The sequence below is a fragment of the Oncorhynchus kisutch genome, linkage group LG30, assembly GCF_002021735.2.
Source record: "Oncorhynchus kisutch isolate 150728-3 linkage group LG30, Okis_V2, whole genome shotgun sequence".
Taxonomy (NCBI): Eukaryota; Metazoa; Chordata; class Actinopteri; order Salmoniformes; family Salmonidae; genus Oncorhynchus; species Oncorhynchus kisutch.
In genome coordinates, this window is record NC_034203.2 from 29,734,534 (window position 1) to 29,759,173 (window position 24,640).

General features: G+C 44.3%; 1 protein-coding gene across 1 annotated transcript in view; it reads left to right on the top strand.

Moving 5' to 3' along the window:
* The first annotated feature begins 6,323 nt into the window (after positions 1-6,323).
* LOC109874727 (GREB1-like protein) overlaps positions 6,324-24,640 on the top strand; it is a 48,389-nt gene continuing 30,072 nt past the window's right edge. The window contains exons 1-12 of the mRNA XM_031810888.1: positions 6,324-6,480; positions 11,580-11,759; positions 12,099-12,275; positions 12,692-12,868; positions 14,343-14,468; positions 15,226-15,348; positions 16,279-16,407; positions 16,640-16,765; positions 17,473-17,610; positions 17,692-17,877; positions 21,793-22,092; positions 22,651-22,779. Of these exons, the coding sequence (XP_031666748.1) occupies positions 6,324-6,480; positions 11,580-11,759; positions 12,099-12,275; positions 12,692-12,868; positions 14,343-14,468; positions 15,226-15,348; positions 16,279-16,407; positions 16,640-16,765; positions 17,473-17,610; positions 17,692-17,877; positions 21,793-22,092; positions 22,651-22,779 (1,948 nt within the window). The remainder of the gene's footprint in view (positions 6,481-11,579; positions 11,760-12,098; positions 12,276-12,691; positions 12,869-14,342; positions 14,469-15,225; positions 15,349-16,278; positions 16,408-16,639; positions 16,766-17,472; positions 17,611-17,691; positions 17,878-21,792; positions 22,093-22,650; positions 22,780-24,640) is intronic.

Sequence of the window (24,640 nt, forward strand, 5' to 3'; positions counted from 1 at the left end):
ATTTGGACGTCCCAAGGATCTCAGATAGCGAAGACCTGTATTGAGCAGCTGTTGTCAACTCACAGTTAATTACCCACATTTTCAGTTGCAATTTGCTTTTACCACATGTAATGATTTGCATGATATTGATAAAAATGAAGCCTGGGTTGTTGTAAGGTAGGCCTACTGTACCTTTCATTTCATATGAGAGGGATAGCTACTAGCTAATCATTCATTTTTGATAGTGGTTTATTTGTCAAAGTGATCTCTTGATTTAGTTAAGTTTGTTTGGTTGTATTTCATAATTGTTACCTTAGCCGAGTGGTATTGGCAATTCACTTGCAAATTAAATTAGCTGGATTGGATGCAACTCTGGGTTTTTTACCAAATAAATGTACGCAAGTTGTTTAGTTACAGTATGTTTAAATTTAATTTGTCTCCAAATTATGGAGGTGCTATAAATATTATATGTAGGCTTGTAGCATTCCTGTGAATGTTTTTTATATTGTAATACAGGGTTTTGTTTTGGAATTGTTTTCTGAAGTTAATTCTTAAATTGCTTGCCATAGTCAAAATCAATATTTATGGCATTGTATTAGTCAAAATACACAAATAATTTTGTCCCTAAAAAGAACTGTCGCACAGACACCTCTTCCACACCACAGATAACGTAATTGTTAGAGTCCTGGCTGTTCCCAAACAGCCTTCAACCTGTGGTTTGACTTGACTTGGCTGTTAATGGCTGCATTTATACAACAGTACAGTAACACCAGCCCAAGGACAAAGGTAGGGAGCGTTTTCCAGGCCAAGACCATACGTTTGGTGCCAAAAAATGTGACTTTCTTTTCAGTCCTTTGTAAACCCTGCAAATGAATGGCTCAAATCAAAGTTTATTTGTCACGTGCGCTGAATACAACAGGTATTACAGACCTTACAGTGAAATGCTTACTTACAGGCCCTAACCAACAGTGCAATTTTTAAGTACAAAATAGGTATTAGGTAAACAATAGATAAGTAAAGAAAAAAAAAAAGTAAAATGACAGTGAAAAGAACAGTAGCGAGGCTATATCCAGGTGGTACTGGTACAGAGTCTATCTGCGGGGGCACCGGTTAGTCGGGCTAATTGAGGTAATATGTACATGTAGGTAGAGTTAAAGTGACTATGCATAGATGGTAAACAGAGCGTAGCAGCAGCGTAAAAGAGGGATTGGTTGGTTGGGGGTGGCGGGACACAATGCAAATAGTCCGGGTAGCCATTTCATTAACTGTTCAGGAGTCTTATGGCTTGGGGGTAAAAGCTGTTGAGAAGCCTTTTGGTCCTTGTTATGAGAATTTCATTATCAATGTTCAAAAACCTCAATTAATCTACTCAGTCTGCAACCCAGAGTTTGTAAGATTCTAGTTGAATGAAACAGACATGTCCCAGCTTACAATAGTCCAAATGTTTATTCACGAGAGTACTCTGAAGTCCATTATACAAACCCAGTCTTTATAACACACACAAACAAGTTCAAATCTTAAACTACGCATTGCTCAGACAGTCAGTGTTTTTACACTACACAGATACATTGTTTAATCTGCAACATCTTTCATAATGTTTCTGCCAGCCTAACAGTTTCTCCCCTCCACGGGTGGAGACAGAATGTCCTGTAAGGAACACAGTATTACAACTTGTCTGTCGATAGCTCCTCTTATCTTTTGTTTCCCACTTGCACCCTGCTTCTGTAACAGTTGTTAAAGTACTTAAAGTACTATGTGAATTCCACCAGGTTCATATATTAAATTGTTGTGTTGATTTGTTATTATGCATGCCTGCATCCTGGGAGTAGGGGAGTGTGTACTTACGTTTTGCCCTGCGTGCTCGTGCTCAAATCATTCTGAGGCACTACGAGAGGTAGGCAGCCCTTTTCTGTTGTCTTCAGAAAAGTTTGATTCTTTTAACTATTAACCACTTGTTGAATTCAGAATGTTGATATCATCCTAAAAAGTACAATTACAAGTGCATCTTAAGAATACCATCCACTTATGAGTAACCTCTAAATATACAACATTATTCATGAACAAAACACTGTGTGTATGACTTTGTAGCAAGCTAAGGTATTAGCATGTGTATGTGTGAACGATGGCTAGCTCCTAAAATGATCCCAGTCCCTCCTATTGTGCATCTGTAGAAAGAGGCGACGATTCGCAGAACATATGTGCTCTACAAATGTTTTATTTCCTTTTGGATGCAGTCCACGTCTATAGTCTCAATCAACCACACACAACGCAGAGATACAGCGGTGCAGCACAGCACCGGTTACACTTCCATATTAAAAAGGAACTAAAGGTCCTTCTTCTAATTCTGACTAAAACTACACACATCATCAGATTATAGTTTTATGATTCTAATACATTTCATACAATTATATGGTTTCAGAGTGGAATTATTTAATCATTATCTTTAAACATATAAATTATTTTATCAGTCCTAGACTTGGCGATCCGGTCCTGCTTGCAATGCGGTAGCAGAGAAAACAGTCTATGACTGGGGTGTCTTGGGTTGTTGACAATTTTTGGGCCTTCCTCTGACACCGCCCGTTGTAGAGGTCCTGGATGGCAGGCATCTTAGCCCCAGTGATGTACTGGGCCGTACGCACTACCCTCTGTAGTGCCTGTACCAGGCAGTGATGCAACTCGATGGTGCAGCTGTAGAACCTTTCGATGATCTGAGGACCCATGCCAAATCTTTTCAGTCTCCTGAGGGGAAATAAGTTTTGTCGTGCCCTCTTCACGACTGTCTTAGTGTGTTTGGACCGTTCTAGTTTGTTGATGTGGACACCAAGGAACTTGAAGCTCTCAACCTGCTCCACTACAGCCCCCTCGATGAGAATGGGGGAGTGCTCGGTCCAGAAAAAGTTGATTAATTTAACCCTCATACTACCAACATGTTTCACATTCATGGATTTCCAACTGGGGTCATTTTGAAACTAATGAAAAAAGCAACAATCATAAATATCAACGTAATAATTTTCAAAACATCATTAGACATGTAAATAATGTTAGCGGAAATACAAATAGCAAAAAACAGACTGTTATATTAGCAAACTGACAGTTAAATTGCATTTTCTGAAAAACTAAAATATGAATTGTTCTCTTAAATAATGTACAGCTACTTTCTAAAGTACAATCCACATTAGTACTTAAAAGCTGATTTACCATTATTTGATTGTAGTATAATTACATTTTTAGAATTTCGAAGTCAATTTGAATGTTTTCTTATTTATGTGGTACAACTGCCTTTTAAATGGCCGGTACACCAACATTTTAAATTGACTTTGTTTTATTGACAAAAAAGGAATTCACCTATTGATTCTGAGAGACAATGACCAATAATATGGTTTAGTTTTCTTTAGTTACTTACCCCACAGCCAGCATTAGCATCACTGCTAGGGGAACAATGGGAGGTAGGGCCAATGGCAGGATGCTTCAAAAAGCATGGCTAAACCTTCAGGCACTTCAAACCAAATGTTATAGCAACCCAAATACCATAACAAGTTGCACATATAGAATATTGGAGGATATTTTAGGAATTCTGGTATTTATATAACATTTCCCGTAGAATAGCTTTTTTTCTGAGAATACAGCACTATGTCTACATTTAGAGGTTATCTGGTCTCAGTAACTGTCACGTTCTGATCTTAGTTCCTTTGTTATTTCTTTGTTTTAGTATGGTCAGGGCGTGAGTTGGGTGGGTTGTCTATGTTCGTTTTTCTATAATTTGGGATTTCTGTGTTCGGCCTAGTATGGTTCTCAATCAGAGGCAGCTGTCAATCGTTGTCCCTGATTGAGAATCATACTTAGGTAGCCTGGTTTCACTTTTGAGTTGTGGGTGTTTGTCTTCTGTGTCAGTGTTTGTTACTACAAGGGACTGTTTCGTTTATTGGTTTGTTCCAGTGTTCTGTTGTGTTTGATGAAACATTATGGACACTTACCACGCTGCACATTGGTCCTCCGATCCTTCTCGCTACTCCTCCTCAGAAGATGAGGACGAGATCCCTTACAGTAACACAGTTCTACCAAGTATTCATACGACTGACAGACTTTTATGAGCTGTTTTTTTATTTTCTTTTTATTTCACCTTTATTTAACCAGGTAGGCTAGTTGAGAACACCTTTATTTAACCAGGTAGGCTAGTTGAGAACACCTTTATTTAACCAGGTAGGCTAGTTGAGAACAAGTTCTCATTTACAACTGTGACCTAGCCAAGATAAAGCACTGCAGTGTGAACAGACAACACAGAGTTACACATGGAGTAAACAATAAACAAGTCAATAACACAGTAGAACGAAAAAAAGAGTCTATATACATTGTGTGCAAAAGGCATGAGGAGATAGGCGGATAATTACAATTTTGCAGATTAACACTGGAGTGATAAATGATCAGATGGTCATGTGCAGGTAGAGATACGGGTGTGCAAAAGAGCAGAAAAGTAAATAAATATAAACAGTATGGGGATGAGGTAGGTAAATTGGGTGGGCTATTTACCGATGGACTATGTACAGCTGCAGCGATCGGTTAGCTGCTCAGATAGCAGATGTTTGAAGTTGGTGAGGGAGATAAAAGTCTCCAACTTCAGCGATTTTTGCAATTCGTTCCAGTCACAGGCAGCAGACAACTGGAAGGAAAGGCGGCCAAATGAGGTGTTGGCTTTAGGGATGATCAGTGAGATACACCTGCTGGAGCGTGTGCTACGGGTGGGTGTTGCCATCGTGACCAGTGAACTGAGATAAGGCGGAGCTTTACCTAGCATGGACTAAGCATATATGTAAGGTCATTTACATTTTGTACACCTTCAATCCAAGTTCTAACCAGTTCTAACCATAGGTGAGTTCATAAGGTGCTCCATCTCTGCAAGTGATCTGTCTATCTGGTCAAAATCACTGGTACATGTCCCCCTCCTCCCTCTGAGGATATGTGTAACTTAATATGATATCTTCAGAGAAACCTGGATTAAAATAAATATTTCTTGAGATTTGTGCTAGAATAACTACTTTTCAGAGAATACACACCAGTACAGTTCTCTGTGTAGATTCAGAGTGTATCTGAATTCTGTTTTGCAGTTAGTATGTCTACCAGTGGAAGACTTTGTGTACCACTGGCTGATTTTAATGGGCACAAAATAAGGCAATTTTCGTTTTGTACACAGTACAGATGCATGGTATAGAAAAGGACAATCTTAGGCAAGTACATGAAATAGCTGTCTATCTGGTCAAAATCATTGACACAGGTCTCCCTCCACCCCTGGTGGTATGAATAACTTGTTATTATGTCTCCAGTTATTATGTCTCTAGATTCAAATGAAGGTCCTTTCTATCAAATTACTACAGGTGGAAATGAGGTGTTTTGGAATTTACATCAGTCCATCATGATACAGAATCACTAAACAATTATTTATATTTGTTAAAAACAAGTTGATTGACAAAGTCATGAAAAATGTGAAGAACTGAATAAACCACCTCGGGCTATGATCCAAAATATTCCTCTGGCGTCAAAATGACCCCAGTTGGTAGAATGAGGGTAGAGGAGAGTTATTTAGTAGGATAGGCTATATCAGGGTACTTGGCAATTTTCCTTGCTTGAGACCCCTGGCCCTGCAGTGGTCCCTGTTTTATTTGAACAAGGGCTTTTCACTAAGCTTACCCCCTCTCTCCTTACACTCTATCAGGGCCACCAGGCCACGTGTGCCTCCCTGTCTGTCTAGCTGCTACCTGCTGCCCAACCCCAGGCCCACACAGCTGGCCTCGGCAGATATCGGAAGAGTGGACCAGGGGAGGGGGGGGGGGACAGGGCCAGGGCAGGCAGAGAGACAGAAAGAGGGAGAGAAAAATAGTGACAGAAGGAGAGATCGAAACAGAGGGAAAGAGAAAGAGACAAAGACAGAAAAAAATGAAAAAGAGATTAAAACAAGAGGGGAAAAAGGGAAAGAGTGTGAGATTGTGTGTGTGCATGCTTAGTCTCACACAGGAAGATGCATCTAAGTTCATCCTAGCATCTGTATGGACAAGTATCCTATGTAGATTGGATATTTACCTGTGGAGGCTGGTGGGAGGAGCTATAGGAAGATGGGCTTATTGTAATGGCTGGAATGTAATTAATGGAACGGAGTCAAACATAGTTTCCATATGTTTGACGTGTTTGATACCGTTCCATTTATTCCATTCCAGCAATTAGCCGTCCTCTTATAGCTCCTCCCACCAGCCTCCTCTGATTCCACTATCTTACTTATTGACGTGGATGGAGCTGAGCCTGGAGTGGATAGCTGTGCCTTTGTTCATGTTATACCCTTCTTCTCATTCCAGATAATGGGGAATTCATATGCAGGGCAGCCGAAGTCTGCTCGCTTCGAAGAGGCCCTCCACAACTCTATCAAGGCCTCCCTATGCTCCAGCAGTGGAGACCCACAGCCCGTCTTCACTCAGCTATACCTGGAGCCTGTCCATTATCCTGGCAACATGGAGGGTATGTCTCCCTGTCTCCCTGTCTACCTGTCTCCCTGTCTGCCTGTCTCCCTGTCTGCCTGTCTGTCCTCATCTAGATATATTATAGAAACAGAACAAAACACTAGCTATAGCTAGCTGCCTCTTTCATTTAGTGGATCATAGTTAACAGAAACACATTGAAACTGATACTGCCATCTCTGATCATGTTTAATTATGCTGATGTTGACCAGCTGAATGGCACTTGAGAATGAGTCACTCTATTATGCCCATACAGCAAGTCCATGTCATCTCAGTAATTTATACTTAACAAAAATATAAATGCAATATGTGGTGTTGGTCCAATGTTTCATGAGCTGAAATTAAAGATCCCAGAAATGTTCCAGATGCACAAAAATCTGATTTCTCTCAAATGTTTTGGACAAATTCGTTTACATCGCTGTTAAAGAGCATTTATTCCTTGCCAAGATAATCCATCCACCTGATCATTTCACAAGTGCACATTGTGCTGGGAACAATAAAATGAAAAAATCTAAAATGTGCAGTTTTGACTGCAAGGATATCCAACAGAGCGGTTGCCTGAGAAATTCATGTTTATTTCTCTACCACCTCTAACGTTGTTTTAGAAAATTTGGCAGTATGTCCAACCAACCTCACAACAGCAGACCACGTGTAACCATGCCAGCCCAGGACCTCCACATCCTGCTTCTTCACCTGCAGCATCCTCTGAGACCAGCCACCCGGACAGCTGATGAAACTGTGGGTTTGCACAACCGAAGAATTTCCACACAAACTGTCAGAAACCGGCTTAGGGAAGCTCATCTGCGTGCTTGTTATCCTCACCAGGGTCTTGACCTGGCTGCCGTTCGGCATCGTAACCGACTTCAGTGGGCAAATGCTCACCTTCGATGGACACTGGCACGCTGGAGAAGTATGCGCTTTACGGATGAATCCTGTATGTCAGTATTGTGTACATGGTGGTAGGGTTATTATGGGCAGGCATAAGCTATGGACAATGAACACAATTGCATTTTACCGATGGCAATTTCCATGAAGAGATCCTGAGGCATAATTGTCATTCATCCGCCATCACCACGTTTCAGCATGATAATGCATGGCCCCATGTCGCAAGGATCTGTACACGATTCCTGGAACCTGAAAATGTCCCAGGTCTTCCATTGCCTGCATACTCACCAAACATGTCACCCATTGAGCATGTTTGGAATGCTCTGCATCTCGATGCAGTACGACTGTACGCTGTGGAAGACAGCGTATTCCAGTTCCTGCCAATATCCAGCAACTTCGCACAGCCATTGAAGAGGAGGGGGACAACATTCCACAGGCCAAAACCAACAGCTTGTTCAACTCTATGTGAAGATGTGTCACACTGCATGAGGCAAATGGTGGTTACACCAGAGACTGACTGGTTCTGACCACACCTCTACTTTGTTTTTAAGGTATCTGAAACCAAAAGATGTATATCTGTATTCCCAGTCATGTGAAATCCATAGATTAGGGCTAATGAATTCATTTCAACTGATTGATTTCCTTATATGAACTGTAACTCGGTAAAATCTGTGAAATTGTTGCATGTTGCGTTTATATTTTTGTTCAGTGTAGTTCTCTTGAAGAAAGGTAGACTTGAATGTGGCCATGTACTGTGTTATGGGTTCGTCCTTCTCTTGAAAAATACCTTGCAGAGTGTCCAATCTCCAGCTCCTGTTACGGCTTTCTTCCGTTGAAGGAGAGTCGGACCAAAATGCAGCGTGGTTAGTTTGATACATGTTTAATGAAAACGAATACGAACAATACAAAAACAACAAATGGAAAATGTGAAAACCTATACAGCCTGTCTGGTGACAACTAACACAGAGACAGGAACAATCACCCACAAACACACAGTGAAACCCAGGTTACCTAAATATGGTTCCCAATCAGAGACAACGAGAATCACCTGACTCTGATTGAGAACCTCAGGCAGCCATAGACTATGCTAGACACCCCTACTCAGCCACAATCCCAATACCTACTAAAACCCCAATACAAAAACACAACACAAAATAAACCCATGTCACACCCTGGCCTGACCAAATAAATATATAAACACAAAATACTAAGACCAGGGCGTGACAGAACCCCCCCCCCCCCCAAGGTGCGGACTCCCGGCCGCACACTAAAACCCATAGGGGAGGGTCCGGGTGGGCATCTGTCCACGGTGGCGGCTCCGGCTCGGGACGTGGACCCCACTCCAACCAAGTCTTAGTCCCCCTGTAATGCGTCCTTTGATTGGCAACCCTCGCCGCCGACCTAGGCCTAATAACCCTCACCAAGGACCCCACTGGACTGAGGGGCAGCTCGGGACTGAGGTAGAAGCTCGGGACTGAGGGGAAGCTCGGGACTGAGGGGAAGCTCGGGACTGAGGGGAAGCTCGGGACTGAGGGGTAGCTCGGGACTGAGGGGTAGCTCAGCACTGAGGGGAAGCTCAGCACTGAGAGGATGCCTAGTACCGAGAGGAAGCCCAGTACTGAGAGGAAACTCAGGCAGGTAGTAGACTCTGGCAGATCCTGACTGACTGGCGGATCCTGGCTAGCTGGTGGTTCTGGCAGATCCTGGCTGACTGGCGGATCCTGGCTGACTGGCGGATCTGGAAGATCCTGGCTGACTGGTGGATCTGGCTGCTCCATGCAGACTGGCAGCTCTGGCTGCTCCATGCAGACTGGCAGCTCTGGCTGCTCCATGCAGACTGGCAGCTCTGGCTGCTCCATGCAGACTGGCAGCTCTGGCTGCTCCATGCAGACTGGCAGCTCTGGTTGCTCCATGCAAACTGGCAGCTCTGGCTGCTCCATCCAGACTGGCAGCTCTGGCTGCTCCATCCAGACTGGCATCTCTGGCTGCTCCATGCAGACTGGCAGCTCTGGCTGCTCCATGCAGACTGACAGCTCTGGCTGCTCCATGCAGACTGACAGCTCTGGCTGCTCCATGCAGACTGGCATCTCTGGCTGCTCCATGCAGACTGGCAGCTCTGGCTGCTCCATGCAGACTGACAGCTCTGGCTGCTCCATGCAGACTGGCAGCTCTGGCGGCTCCATGCAGACTGGCAGCTCAGGCTGCTCCATGCAGGCTGGCAGCTCTGGCTGCGCTGAACAGGCAGGAGACTCCAGCAGCGCTGTAGAGGAGGAAGGCTCTGGCTGCGCTGAACATGCGGGAGACTCCGGCAGCGCAGGAGAGGAGGAAGGCTCTGGCTGCGCTGAACATGCGGGAGACTCCGACAGCGCTGGAGAGGAGGAAGGCTCTGGCTGCGCTGAACAGGCGGGAGACTCCGACAGCGCTGGAGAGGAGAAAGGCTCTGGCTGCGCTTAACAGGCGAGGCGCACTGAAGGCCTGGTGCCTGGTGCTGGCACTGGTGGTACTGAACCGAGGACACGCACAGGAAGCCTGGTGCGGGGAGCTGCCACCGGAGAACTGGTGTGTGAAGGTGGCACAGGATGGACCGGACCGTGAAGGTGTACTGGAGAGCCTGAGAGCAGGACTGGCACAGGACGTGTAAGGCTAGGTAGGTACACAGGAGGCCTAGTGCGTGAGGCTGGCACACTCTTCACCAGCCGACTAACACGCACCTCAGGACGAGTATGGAGCGCTGACCCAGGTGCCATCAAATCCCCGACACGCTCCGTCGGACGAATATCGTACCTAAAGCACCAAACTAGCAACTCCCTCATAACTCTCTCCTCCACTTTCCCCATTAACTCCTTCACAGTCTCTGCTTCACTCACCTCCAACACCGGCTCTGGTTCTGGTCTCCTCCTTGGCTCCTCACGATAAACAGGGGGAGTTGGCTCAGGTCTGAACCCTGACTCTGCCACACTCTCCCTGTGCCTCCCCCCAATACATTTTTGGGGCGGACTCTCGGGCTTCCATCCGCGTCGCCGTGCTGCCTCTTCATACCAGCGCCTTTTCCGCTCTCCGCCTCCAGTTCTTCTTTGGGGCGGCGATATTCTCCAGGCTGTGTCCAGGGTCCTTTTCCGTCCAATATCTCCTCCCAAGTCCAGAAGTCCTTTGATCGCTGCTCCTCACGATAAACAGGGGGAGTTGGCTCAGGTCTGAACCCTGACTCTGCCGCACTCTCCCTGAGCCCCCCCCCAATACATTTCTGGGGCTGACTCTCGGGCTTCCTTCTGCGCCGCCGTGCTTTTCTCTTCGACTCCATTCTCCTATAGCCCTCTTTGCACTGCTCCAGCGAATCCCAGGCGGGCTCCGGCACTCTCTCTGGGTCGACCGCCCACCTGTCTATTTCCTCCCAAGTCGTATACTCTATACTCTTGCTGTCCATAACGTCCTCCCATGTCCATTCCTCTTTTCGCTGCTGTTGCTGTCACTGCCTGTCACCACGCTGCTTGGTCCAGTTGTGGTGGGTGATTCTGTAACGGCTTTCTTCCGTTGAAGGAGAGTCGGACCAAAATGCAGCGTGGTTAGTTCGATACATGTTTAATGAAAACGAATACGAACAATACAAAAACAACAAACGGAAAATGTGAAAACCTATACAGCCTGTCTGGTGACAACTAACACAGAGACAGGAACAATCACCCACAAACACACAGTGAAACCCAGGTTACCTAAATATGGTTCCCAATCAGAGACAACGAGAATCACCTGACTCTGATTGAGAACCTCAGGCAGCCATAGACTATGCTAGACACCCCTACTCAGCCACAATCCTAATACCTACTAAAACCCCAATACAAAAACACAACACAAAATAAACCCATGTCACACCCTGGCCTGACCAAATAAATATATAAACACAAAATACTAAGACCAGGGCGTGACAGCTCCTTGCTTTTGTATGGCATCTTCACTCCAAGATAATTTCATGTGTTGTGTGATGTGGTGTATTATGGCGACATTGTCATAGGTGGAAATGATGTCTTACAGAGTCCTGGTTTCTTACAGGGTCATTATGTCATTGTGTGTTATGGGGACATTATGTCTTACAGGGTCATTGTGTTATGGGGACATTATGTCTTAAGGGGTCATTGTGTTATAGGGGCATTATGTCTTACAGGGTCATTGTGTTATGGGGACATTATGTCTTAAGGGTTCATTGTGTTATGGGTACAGATATAAAGCCCAAGGTGGACCTGTACCTGCCGTGCGGGAAGCCTCCGCGTCAGGATCAGCTGAACGGCCAGGCCTCTAATGGTCTGGAGGAGATGAAGGTGGACGGCAACTCTGACACCAGCAGCCCCCCACCGCCCAACTTACAAGGCCCCTCGCCCAACAGCTGCTGCACCATGGACGGTAAGCGTCAAACCATCTCAAACTCCTTTCGCCCTGGGACTTTCTCAGAAGTTGCGAAGCCCTCAGATTCAAATCTCTGCTAAAAAGCATATCTGAAGAACACATCTTCTTCATTCTCTCCCTAGGAACACCACGTTTGCAGCAATATTCACCTTAGTATGTTCCACTGTAATGTAGACATGTAGATTACATGCAGGGAGCCCTTGTCATGCAGGACTTCATGTAAAAGAGTCTTTGGTCTCAACGGGACTCCACCCTGGCCTGCCTAAATAATGGGGGGGTATTATTGTTGTGGATGTTTACTCCTGAGTTGACTGGTGTTCTCTCTCTTCTCCTCAGGTTTCTGTCAGGCCGGTAGGGACCTCCGTCTGGTCTCCATGTTGACAGAGCCAATCCAAGTCCCAGCTGGCTTTGAGTTAGTCGGTGCCAAGTCCCCCAGCATCCCAGAGCACATCCTGGTGTGTGCTGTGGATCGACGCTTTCTGCCTGATGAGAGCGGGAGAAATGCACTTTTAGGTCAGTCTGCCACGCCTCTTTGACTTGATACAATACGAAGGTCGTCCACAGCCTAGGTCAGAGTTACAGGAAATGCAATGTACTTTAGGCCTCTGAAATGAATGTACTATTTTACCCACTCAGCATGGATGAGTCATCTGAAGTTATATTTTTTCCCACCATCCATAATGAGGCTTGCTACAACTTTGATTTCTGTTGCATTCAGCAGTTGATTAACCTGTGCTTTGCTGTCATTTAATGCAATAATAAGTAAGTTAATTGAATGGCTTATTTTGGCCTGTTTTGAAAATGTTTTGGTTAGCAATATTGACATAAGACAATAATGCATCCATATAACCTGAAATAATGCATACTTGTTCTGTAAATAACTACAGTTCCCAACTCATGTTCTCTCTCTCTGTGTTTGGTGTGTGCAGGGTTTTCAGGGAACTGTGTTGGCTGTGGAGAGAAGGGGTTCCGGTACTTTACTGAGTTCTCCAACCACATCAACCTGAAGCTAGCCACGCAGCCCAAGAAGCAGAAGCACTTAAAATACTACTTGGTGAAGAACTGTCAGGATGCTCTGTGCAAAGGACCTCTCATCTGCTGGAAAGGTGAGATTTGTATTTGTATTTATTAGGGATCCCCATTAGCTGTTGCCAAGGCAGCAGGTTCTCTTCCTGGGGTCTAAACAGGCACTGGTATTACACATAAAACAAAAGATTAAACAGTACATTGTGTATCATTATTACACCACTACATATCTACAATACAAAATGTATAATACCACCATACAACCTGAGATGTCTCTCCGACTCTATCTGCATATTTCAGACACCTTCTGGAACACTTTACATTGAATTGCTGTTATACCTGTGTAGTAACACTGTGGTTATACAACATTACATCATGTTTCATGCTACATGTCATTTAGTAAATGCATTATAAATGCATAGTAGCCTAATGTTTGTAGTTGAGCGGTTTTTAAATTGAATTTGTAATAACTAAATGTGGTATTGGTCTGGGGCTGTAATCTTTATATGACCCATCAATATATGCACTACTGTTCAAAAGTTTGGGTTTACTTAGACATTTCCACATTTTTTTGTCAATTAAAATAACATCAAATTGATCAGAAATACAGTGTAGACATTGTTAATGTTGTAAATGACTATTGTAGCTGGAAACGGCTGGTTTTTAATGGAATATCTACATAGGCGTACACAGGCCCATCCTCAGCAACCCTCACTCCTGTGTTCCAATGGCACGTTGTGTTAGCTAATCCAAGTTTATCATTTTAAAAGGCTATTTGGTCATTAGAAAACCCTTTTGCAATTATGTTAGCACAGCTGAAAACTGTTGTTCTAATTAAAGAAGCAATAAAACTGGCCTTCTTTAGACTAGTTGTGTATCTGGAACATCAGCATTTGTGGGTTCGATTACAGGCTCGAAATGGCCAGAAACAAATAACTTTCTTCCGAAACTCGTCAGTCTATTTTTGTTCTGAGAAATGAAGGCTATTCCATGCGAGAAATTGCCAAGAAACTGAAGATCTCGTACAGCGCTGTATACTACTCCCTTCACAGAACAGCACAAACTAGCTCTAACCAGAATAGAAAGAGGAATGGGAGGCCCCGGTGCACAACAGAGAAAGAGGACAAGTACATTAGATTGTCTAGTTTGAGAAACCGATGCCTCACAAGTCCTCAACTGGCAGCTTCATTAAATAGTACCCGCAAACACCAGTCTCAATGTCAACAGTGAAGAGTCAACTCCGGGATGCTGGCCTTCTAGGCAGAGTTCCTCTGCCCAGTGTCTGCATAATGACCTCTGTTCTTTTGGCCATCTTAATCTTTTCTTTTTTTGGCCAGTCTGAGATGTCTTTTTCTTTGCAACTCTGCCTAGAAGGCCAGCATCCCGGAGTCGCCTCCTCTGTTGACATTGAGACTGGTGTTTTGCAGGTACTATTTAATGAAGCTGCCAGTTGAGGACTTGTGAGGCATTATTGTATTATTTATTGATTCACTGATTGAATGGTTCCAGGTCTATTTTAAAAAGTGTATTTATTTCTCCCCTCCTTTTCCCCAGACTGTAAGACACGTCAGTTCTCCATTAGCAGTGCATCCACCTCCAAACCCAACTCCTCATCCTCCCTGAGCATCAAGGAGAATGGAGGCACCAACAGACACAGCTGTTCCCCCTTCTCCCTGTCAGGTAGGACACAAACACCCTCCTCTTACCCTTCTCCCTATCAGGTAGGACACAGGTAGGGCGGCAGGGTAGCCTAGTGGTTAGAGCGTTGGACTAGTAACCAGAAGGTTGCAAGTTCAAATCCCCGAGCTGACAAGGTACAAATCTGTCGTTCTGCCCCTGAACAGGCAGTTAACCCACTGTTCCTAGGCCGTCATTGAAAATAAGAATTTGTTCTTAACTGACTTGCCTGGTTAAATAAATTTAAAAAAAAAATTAAAAAAAAAAAAAAAAAAATACCCTACTCTTACCATTCTACATGTCAGGTAGGACACACACCCTCCTGTTACCCTTCACTCATGGCAGTGGAGCCTGGTCAGTTTGTAGGGTAGTTAGTGTTCAGTCAGTGTAAGATCGAACCTGATGTTAGACAGCTGTGCTCATATGCTCTATTGACTTTAGCCTCCTACTGAGCTACATCCTGCTCCTCTGTCAGGGAATGGTAGAGGTGTGACACAACACCCCCTCTCCTCTCCCCTCCCTACCCTCTTCTTCCATCCCTCCCTCCCTCTGACCAAGATCTGGCTGGAGTGAATAGTGTCTGTGTTTGTTTACAATGCATTGTTTGGTTAAAGGGGACAGTTATGGTCTACTTGTTGTAATGGAAAAACTGGATTGAGTCATTATTGTTGATTTGTTAGTGTTGTTTGGAGACATTTTGGTTAACGTCACTTGACAGGACCCATTCTAACACCCACACGGTGTTCTTATTGCCCTCCAGACTCCCCATCTACCAGAATTCCCTCTGCATCCTCTGTGTTCCTCTCAGCCCCGGACCTGGCCCGAGAGTGCAGCTTCCTCAAGCCTTTGGCCTCTACCCCTGGGACAGAGACTCTACCAATAGGTTCAACTCTTCTTCTACTCTTGTTCTACCACCACCGTTTCTGGATGACATTGTGTTAATCTATGTGTGATCACATCTCCATCGCATAGTCATCTTTTTCCCACAACGTCAGCTTCAAAGTGTTTTACACCATGGTACATCATACAGCAATAATATCCAGTGATATTATGCAGACTGCCTCATGTGTAATAGGCTTTATTCTGGGTATTTCAGAACATTCCTTGTGTGTGTGTGTGTGTCTCTCCAGTCAGTAGAAGAATCTACACTCCACAGCTCCATCTGGCCTATACTTGGCCATGTAAACCAACATGTTTGTAGGCAACAGCTCATTCTCCTACTCAGACCAGGGCACATAGCAGAAGTGATGCCGTACACACACAGGCCATCATCAATAATGAGCAGAAAATCCCTGTAATGACTTTTTAAGGGCCGGCTATCCATTAGCTGGTTTACAAGGTTGCGAGATTGACAGGCCTGGGCTACACATACTGTACTGATCAATGTGTTCGCGTATATGCACACACAGTGAATCTGAAATTGGTAAGTGCCCCATCAGTTCATTGGCAATAAGAAACCAATAGCTCAGTGTTAGGCGGGCATAAATCCTTCTTATAAAGTATATTGCTCAGTCTCTGTATTAGGGAGATATGTCAGGATGATTGGTTTTCTTTTGTGATTATCAAACACATGTATTTCTTGTATTTTTTTACTATTTGTTTCCTATAACAGAGGAAGATAAATGTGCATTTCACGTATGGCAGCTATCAAAAAATTGTCTTACGAAAGTAAATGATTTAGCATCGAATCATCTGAAAATGAACTGTGGTGGAATGCATCATAACAATGTATGGTGTGTCTGTGGGTGTCTGTCTGTCTGTCTGTCTGTCTGTCTGTCTGTCTGTCTGTCTGTCTGTCTGTCTGTGCCCACAGTTCTGATAGTGAACAGTCCGGCTAGCGGACTGGGTGCAGAGGGCCGCCCCCCCTTACTAAGCCTCTCCCAGGTGTCTCTGGGAACCCAAGGACAGGGGTACAGAACCTCGGACCCAGGAGACAGCCCTGGTGAGCACCATGTTCTTATCCCAAACCTTTGTGACGCTTGTCTGTGTTGCTGTTTTAAACCCAAATAAGGGTAACTCAACCGCCCTAGCTCCTCGTTTTAGATTCTATGGTCTGAAATAGTACATTTACTCATAGATTGCTATTGTAGAAGCCCAGTGAATGTTCTGGGGACCAGGATTGTAGGTATTCTGCAGTTTATTCACATGTTCCTCTTGTGTTGTTTTCTGTCCAGTTTCGTCTGCCATGACCCTTGGCCCGCCCAAGAAGCGCCACCGCGGTTGGCACCCCAAACCCCTGGTCCCAGTCCCCCCTACAGCCGTCCCTGTGCCCACCATCCAACCCATCGTCTACTCCCCAGGTCTGGCACAGAGTTTTTGATCATTTTTATTGTTTATTTACATAGGGACAGATTAATTTAGCCTCTCTCTCTCTGTCTCTCTCTCTCTGTCTCTCTCTCTCTGTCTCTCTCTCTCTGTCTCTCTCTCTCTGTCTCTGTCTCTGTGTGCATGCGTGCGTGATGTTGACTAGTACATTGACCTCCCTTTTCGGGAGAAGGAAGGACACAAGGTCTGAGACATGCTCTGTTGTCAGTGTGATTAATTCAGCATCTCCATGGAGATCGGGTCAGACGGGTTAGTGCAGATACAGTATGAACAGAGAATCGCTAAAACTGAGAGGTCTGCGAAGCTAGGAGAGCCAGGACACTATGACTTAAAGGAGACATACAGTATATTCCCTGGTTTTATTCTGTATATTTCCAGAGGATAAAGGGCTGTATAGAGCCATGTGTATGACCACCCCACCTACAAACATTGGACATGGTTATCTTCAAATAATGGAAACAATCTGAAAAATCTAAAGTAGACGAGGCCAACTCTCCTCCTGGAGTGGGTTGGCCTCGTCATGGTCCTGGTGAGTAGTTCAGTAGAATTAGCTATGCTAGATAAGGTTTTCAGTGAAAGTCTGCTGGAGGGTATCTCTGAAGGAAGAGAGTTGATGCTGAGCTGATGTCTAGCTGTATTCTAATCCCAGTATTGACATGTAGCTCTCTGTCTTCTCCATCAGGCTCTGTACTGGCTATGCCTACTCCTCAGCCGCCTGTAGCAGGGGTCCTTCAGCCCAAACCTGTCACTGCCGGAGAGACTGTCATCGTCCCCAACAACCTGCTCAACACCTCAGGAGTCCGTCCCGTCATCCTCATCGGTACAAACCACCATTCTTTGACTGACTGCAATTGAATTGAATTTAAGTGAATTGAATTAACTCTGATGTTTGGTTTGGCAGGGCATGGTACGTTACCATACTTCTACGGGAATGTGGGGGACATTGTGGTGAGCCCCCTGCTAGTGAGCTGCTATAAAGGCAACCAGCTGACTGAGAAGACCCTGTCCAGTCTTGGACTGAACAGTAGCCAACTGCTCAGTGTGGAAACCATAATACTCCTCACCCTGCAGTACCTTGCAAGGCTAGGTAAAGGTCTCAAAACACTCATACACTTGCACTTACATGCATGCATACACCCTGTTCGATATGGAAGACTTATATAACATTTTGAATCACACAGGCTAAGCTCAGCCAAGGCCTTGTTGTTTTAAGTTTGGTAACACAATAGAGAATGACAGAGGACTCTAGTGCCCAAAAGACAGGCTTAGCATGGGCAGCACCATTGAAGATTTTCAACGTTTTGAAGATATCAACTGGGTGGGTCTTCCTATTAGTTAAGGAAGGATCACATAATTCCATTCAGGTCATCAGGAGATATCAGCTAATTAATTATACTCATGAGCAAATATTCAAAATGGTAATGGTCTCAATGGCACCGCCCGTGCACTCACAAACGCAATAATGGGACAATACAATGTTCCGTCTTCTAACTTTATATACAAAGGTATATGGACACCCCTTCAAATGAGTGGATTTGGCTATTTCAGCCACACCCGTTACAGACAGGTGTATAACATCAAGCACACAGCCATGCAATCGCCATAGAGGAACATTGGCAGTGGAATGGCCTTACTGAAGAGTTCAGTGACTTTCTAAGTGGCACCGTTATAGGATGCCACCTTTCAACAAGTCAGTTCATCCAATTTCTACCCTGCTAGACCTGCCCCAGTCAACTGTAAGTGCTGTTATTGTGAAGTGGAAATGTCTAGGAGCAACAATGGCTCAGCCGCGAAGTGGTAGGCCACTTCGTAGCGCGTAAAAATCGTCTGTCCTCGGTTGTAACACTCACTACTGAGTTCCAAAGTGCCTCTGGCAGAAACGTCAGCACAAGTACTGTTCATCAGGAGCTTCATCAAATGGGTTTCCATGGCAGCCGCACAAAACCCGGAGATCACCATGCGTCGGCTGGAGTGGTGTAAAGATCGACGCCATTGGGCTCAGGAGCAGTGGAGTGATGAATCACACTTCACCATCTGGCAGTCCCACAGATGAATCTGGATTTGGCATATGCCTGGAGAATGCTACCTGCCCGAAAGCATAGTGCCAAATGTAAAGTTTGGTGGAGGAGGAATAATGGTCTGGGATTTGTTTTTCATGGTTTGGGCGATGCCTGTTAGTTCCAGTGATGGGAAGTCTTAACGCTACAGCATACAATGACATTCTGGATGATTCTGTGATTACAACTTTGTGGCAACAGTTTGGAGAAGGCCCTTTCCTGTTTCAGCATGACAATTCCCCCATGGACAAAGCGAGGTCTGTACAGAAATGGTTTGTCGAGATCGGTGTGGAAGAACTTGACTGACCTGCACAGAGTCCTGACCTCAACCCCATTGAACAACTTTGGGATGAATTGGAACACTGACTGTGAGCCAGGGGGACCAACTCCATTTTAATGCCTATGATTTTGGAATTCAATTTTCGACGAGCAGATGTCCATATACTTTTGGTCATGTAGTGTACCTCTATGGGTAACATTGATGAGGTAGTCGGATCCCCCTCCCCCATTGTAACTCAAAGTGCTCCATCCCTGCCACTGCTCCACTTACCTTCACTGATGCACTTTAATGGTAGCTCCAAAAAGCATGACCTTGAGATGAACATCTTGTTCACACTATACAAACATAAGACCAGTGCATAATTTGTAAATCGGGAGGTGCCGGAACAAAAAGTGAGGGTGGGAGGGGGGAGACCTAGGGAGCTCTGAGGTACCGGAACGCATGAGAAAAGAAAATCACCTTTATAGGCTAATAAAGCATCGCATGCATATCATCGCATTTGCGTAGAGGCATAGAACAGAAGTTGCACACATGGAGGAACATTTTTAGTGCCAACGGTCCAGAAGAAATGTGGCCTTTTATAAAGGCCTTTTATAAACGCAAATCAAATCAAATCAAAGTTTATTTGTCATGTTTGCCGAATACAACAGGTGTTCACCTTACAGTGAAATGCTTACTTACAGAAAGGTATGTGTGTGTGTCTGTGTGTGTAGGTAAGTAAAGAAATAAAACAACAGTAAAAAGACATTTGAAAAAAGAGTAGGCTATATAGGGCTATATACAGACACCTGTTAGTCAGGCTTATTGAGGTAGTATGTACATGTAGGTATCGTTAAAGTGACTATGCATATATGATGAACAGAGAGTAGCTCGCGGCTGTGCTTCCCTTTGTAGTCTGTAATAGTTTGCAAGCCCTGCCACATCCGACGAGCGTTGGACCTGGTGTATTATGATTCAATCTTAGCCCTCAAAGAGTCACTTTGTCTGTTTAATGGTTGTCACAGGGCATAGCAGGATTTCTTGTAAGCTTCCGGTTTAAAGTCCCGCACCTTGAAAGCGGCAGCTCTACCCTTTACCTCAGTGCAAATGTTGCCTGTAATCCATGGCTTCTGGTTGGGGTATGTACATACAGTCACTGTGGGGACGACGTCCTCAATGCACTTATTGATAAAGCCAGTGATTGAAGTGGTGTATTCCTCAATGTCATCGGAAGAATCCCGGAACATGTTCCAGTCTGTGATAACAAAACAGTCCTGTAGTTTAGTATCTGCTTCATCTGACCACTGGTGCTTCCAGCTTAAATTTTTGTTTGTAAGCAGGAATCAGAAGGATAGAGTTGTGGTCCGATTTACCAAATGGAGGGCGAGGGAGAGCTTTGTATGTGTCTCTGTGTGTGGAGTACAGGTGATCTAGTATTTTTTCCCTCTGGTTGCACATTTAACATGTTGATGAAAATTTGGTAGAACTGTTTTTAAGTTTCTCTGCATTAAAGTCTCCGGCCACTAGGAGCGCCGCCTCTGGGTGAGTGGTTTCCTGTTTGCTTATTTCCTTATACAGCTGACCTAGTGTGGTCTAAGTATGATGCAATTCTGCATAATTTTACATAACTGGAATCTTTAATATTGCACAAGTTGACAAATTGACAGACTACTTTGACACTGACAAACTGAGAATGTGATAAAAATGACCTTGTCTTGAATCCATCAATATCCTAGGTGTGTGGAGACACTTGTGGCTACAATATGAGGAAATTATAGTCCAGTTTCACTTGAAAGCATGTCTCTGTTATTTTACTTTGTAAAATGAAATATTTTGTTAGCCTACTGCAGACAGATTAGTCTTCTCTTTTCATCAGGAACCATTTGCATTCCAACCTGTGTTTTCCTGCGATTATATTGGAAAAAGGTTTATTTTTTATTTTTCATGCTGTTCATTCACAGATTTGCCGCGTGTTCCCATCTGTAGGCTATGCCTTGTTGTTGGAATATACACAATCCACAACTAGGCCATTTTTTAAAAGAAGTTATTGATTCTCTGTGTCAAAATTATAGGCCTTTTCTTGGTGTAGTAGGCTACTCTGAATTATTTCATTTATTTCTGAACAGATAGCAGTAATTCTCATTTATTTCAATTCACCAGGGGTGCTGCAGCTCCAGAACCCTTTGTGCTGGAGAGACGAGTTGCAGGCTCATGTCTATCAGAGCAGAGCGAGGGATCATAGAAAGTGAATGTCATTTTAGTTCTGTGAGAGATGCAGGCGTTCTTCTCACACAGCCATGGCCACGCGTTTGTCTCAAGCATAGGTTGTAATGTTGCCCAAACCATAAGCCGGCCCAACCCGAATCAACTCTTCGAATATCAACTTTTTCACATTACATTGGGGCAGAGGCAACAAAGAGGCAACTTTTTTTCAAATTTTTACATTGCTAAAAGTGAAAATGATTTTTCAGGCCATGAGAGGTATAGGTTCCGGAAACAAAACAGTCCAAAACAGAGAGGTACCGGAGGATCCAGCTCAAAATAAGCACTGCATAAGAACACCGTCCCCTGCAAAACAAATAGCAAGTAGACATGGGAAACTGATATATTCATTTTTTATCTTCTGTTCTCTTTACTTCTCTTCTCTACACTTGTCCTCTCCTCATCTCTCCTCCTCCCACCCCAGGTTCGGAGCAGATCCCTCTGAGGGAGTTGTTTGAGCAGATTGTGCTGAAGGCCATGTTGATTTGTCCTGGAGGTCTCTCCATCTCCCCGGCCCAGCTGCCCTGGCTAGCCCGCCTGGGGGCCAGCGTCTCTGGGGGCAGGGTTCAGGTCCTAGTAACCCAAAACTCCCTGGGGGAGGGCATCTCCGAGTCCCTGCGCTCACTCTGCAATGGGCCGCCCCACCAACAGTGCCTGCCCACCTACGTGGTTATTGTTTTTGCCTCCAAGATGAGCGGCAATGAGTTCTGTGTGCTCGTTCTGGGTGAGTGTTCTCATACTGTCTTTACACTACAATACCTAGATGTGTTGTGTCTGTATAGTTATAGCAGTGTTCCCCAACTGGTGGTCCACGGTCCGAATTTGGCCAACGGGTGATTTGACCCCCCCCCAAGTTTTCTGAGATAACATTTTTTTATATATTTGTTGGACATAAAAGACACCAGCAAATCAGCTCCAAGTGATTTTAATTTTGCAAATCTGTTTCCATAATAAAGAGATATATGTGATCGTATATAAATGTAACAAGGTTTGAAATAGTTATGTTTTAGTTAAATATTACATCTGTTAAAATTATTTGTAATTATGTTCCGGCCCCTTGACTATCCACTCTAGAAAGAATTGGCCCGCAACTGAATCTAGTTTATGATCCCTGATTAATAGCGTACCAAAGAAAGTAATTATAGTAGGTGAACCTTGCCTGAGACCCTAAGTCTTGCGTCAGCTCCCAGAGCTGCCTAGGCATTAGCTCTGTGGGCTGAAACAGTCTTACGGCGCAAAGGACACTCAGGCTCATTCACACTTGTCTACATGTGTCTTACAGGGAAGTACCAGGCGAGAGCACTAGCTGAGGGAATGCTCACCACCAATGAGTTCCTGAAGGAGATCAGCTACGAGCTCATAACAGGAAAAGTCAGTGTCCTGGAGTCTAACTTCAAAACCACATCACTAGGTGAGTGCCATGGGACAGGACATCAATGGAAAAAACTCAACGATCATTTCTACTCTATTTTCAATTTTTTTTGTTGGAGGAAAAGTAATTACAGTGGGGCAAAAAAATATTTTGTCAGCCACCAATTGTGCAATTTCTCCCACTTAAAAAGAAAATTTGAAGAAAAGAAAATCTGAAAATCACATTGTAGGATTTTTTATGAATTTATTTGCAAATTTTGGTGGAAAATAAGTATTTGGTCACCTACAAACAAGCAAGATTTCTGGCTCTCACAGACCTGTAACTTCTTCTTTAAGAGGCTCCTCTGTCCTCCACTCGTTACCTGTATTAATGGCACCTGTTTGAACTTGTTATCAGTATAAAGGACACCTGTCCACAACCTCAAACAGTCACACTCCAAACTCCACTATGGCCAAGACCAAAGAGCTGTCAAAGGACACCAGAAACAAAATTGTAGACCTGCACCAGGCTGGGAAGACTGAATCTGCAATAGGTAAGCAGCTTGGTTTGAAGAAATCAACTGTGGGAGCCATTATTAGGAAATGGAAGACATACAAGACTACTGATAATCTGCCTCGATCTGGGGCTCCACGCAAGATCTCACCCCGTGGGGTCAAAATGATCATAAGAACGGTGAGCAAAAATCCCAGAACCACACGGGGGGACCTAGTGAATGACCTGCAGAGAGCTGGGACCAAAGTAACAAAGCCTACCATCAGTAACACACTACGCCGCCAGGGACTCAAATCCTGCAGTGCCAGACGTGTCCCCCTGCTTAAGCCAGTACATGTCCAGGCCCATCTGAAGTTTGCTAGAGAGCATTTGGATGATCCAGAAGAAGATTGGGAGAATGTCATTTGGTCAGATGAAACCAAAATGTAACTTTTTGGTAAAAACTCAACTCGTCGTGTTTGGAGGACAAAGAATGCTGAGTTGCATCCAAAGAACACCATACCTACTGTGAAGCATGGGGGTGGAAACATCATGCTTTGGGGCTGTTTTTCTGCAAAGGGACCAGGACGACTGATCTGTGTAAAGGAAAGAATGAATGGGGCCATGTATCGTGAGATTTAGAGTGAAATCCTCCTTCCACCAGCAAAGGCATTGAAGATAAAACTTGGCTGGGTCTTTCAGCATGACAATGATCCCAAACACACCGCCCGGGCAACGAAGGAGTGGCTTTGTAAGAAGCATTTCAAGGTCCTGGAGTGGCCTAGCCAGTCTCCAGATCTCAACCCCATAGAAAATCTTTGGAGGGAGTTGAAAGTCCGTGTTGCCCAGCAACAGCCCCAAAACATCACTGCTCTAGAGGAGATCTGCATGGAGGAATGGGACAAAATACCAGCAACAGTGTGTGAAAACCTTGTGAAGACTTACAGAAAACGTTTGACCTCTGTCTTTGCCACCAAAGGGTATATAACAAAGTATTGATAAACTTTTGTTATTGACAAAATACTTATTTTCCACCATAATTTGCAAATAAATTTATTTAAAATCCTACAATGTGATTTTCTGGATTTTTTTTCTCATTTTGTCTGTCATAGTTGAAGTGTACCTATGATGTAAATTACAGGCCTCTCTCATCTTTTTAAGTGGGAGAACTTGCACAATTGGTGGCTGACTAAATACATTTTTGCCCCACTGTATGTAGGTAGTCCATTTAATGAATCAAACAATTAATCAAACAAACATGAACTGTGTTTCAAGGACAATGTTTATTTTAGTGTCAATATGAAAACAGAACAACACCACAATCTAGGTCCCATATTATTCTGTTTATGTATCTTTTCCCAATTATGCATATTCACCTTCCTTAATGCCCACTGGCCCATCCCTACTGCTTTGTTCAGCAATACCTTGA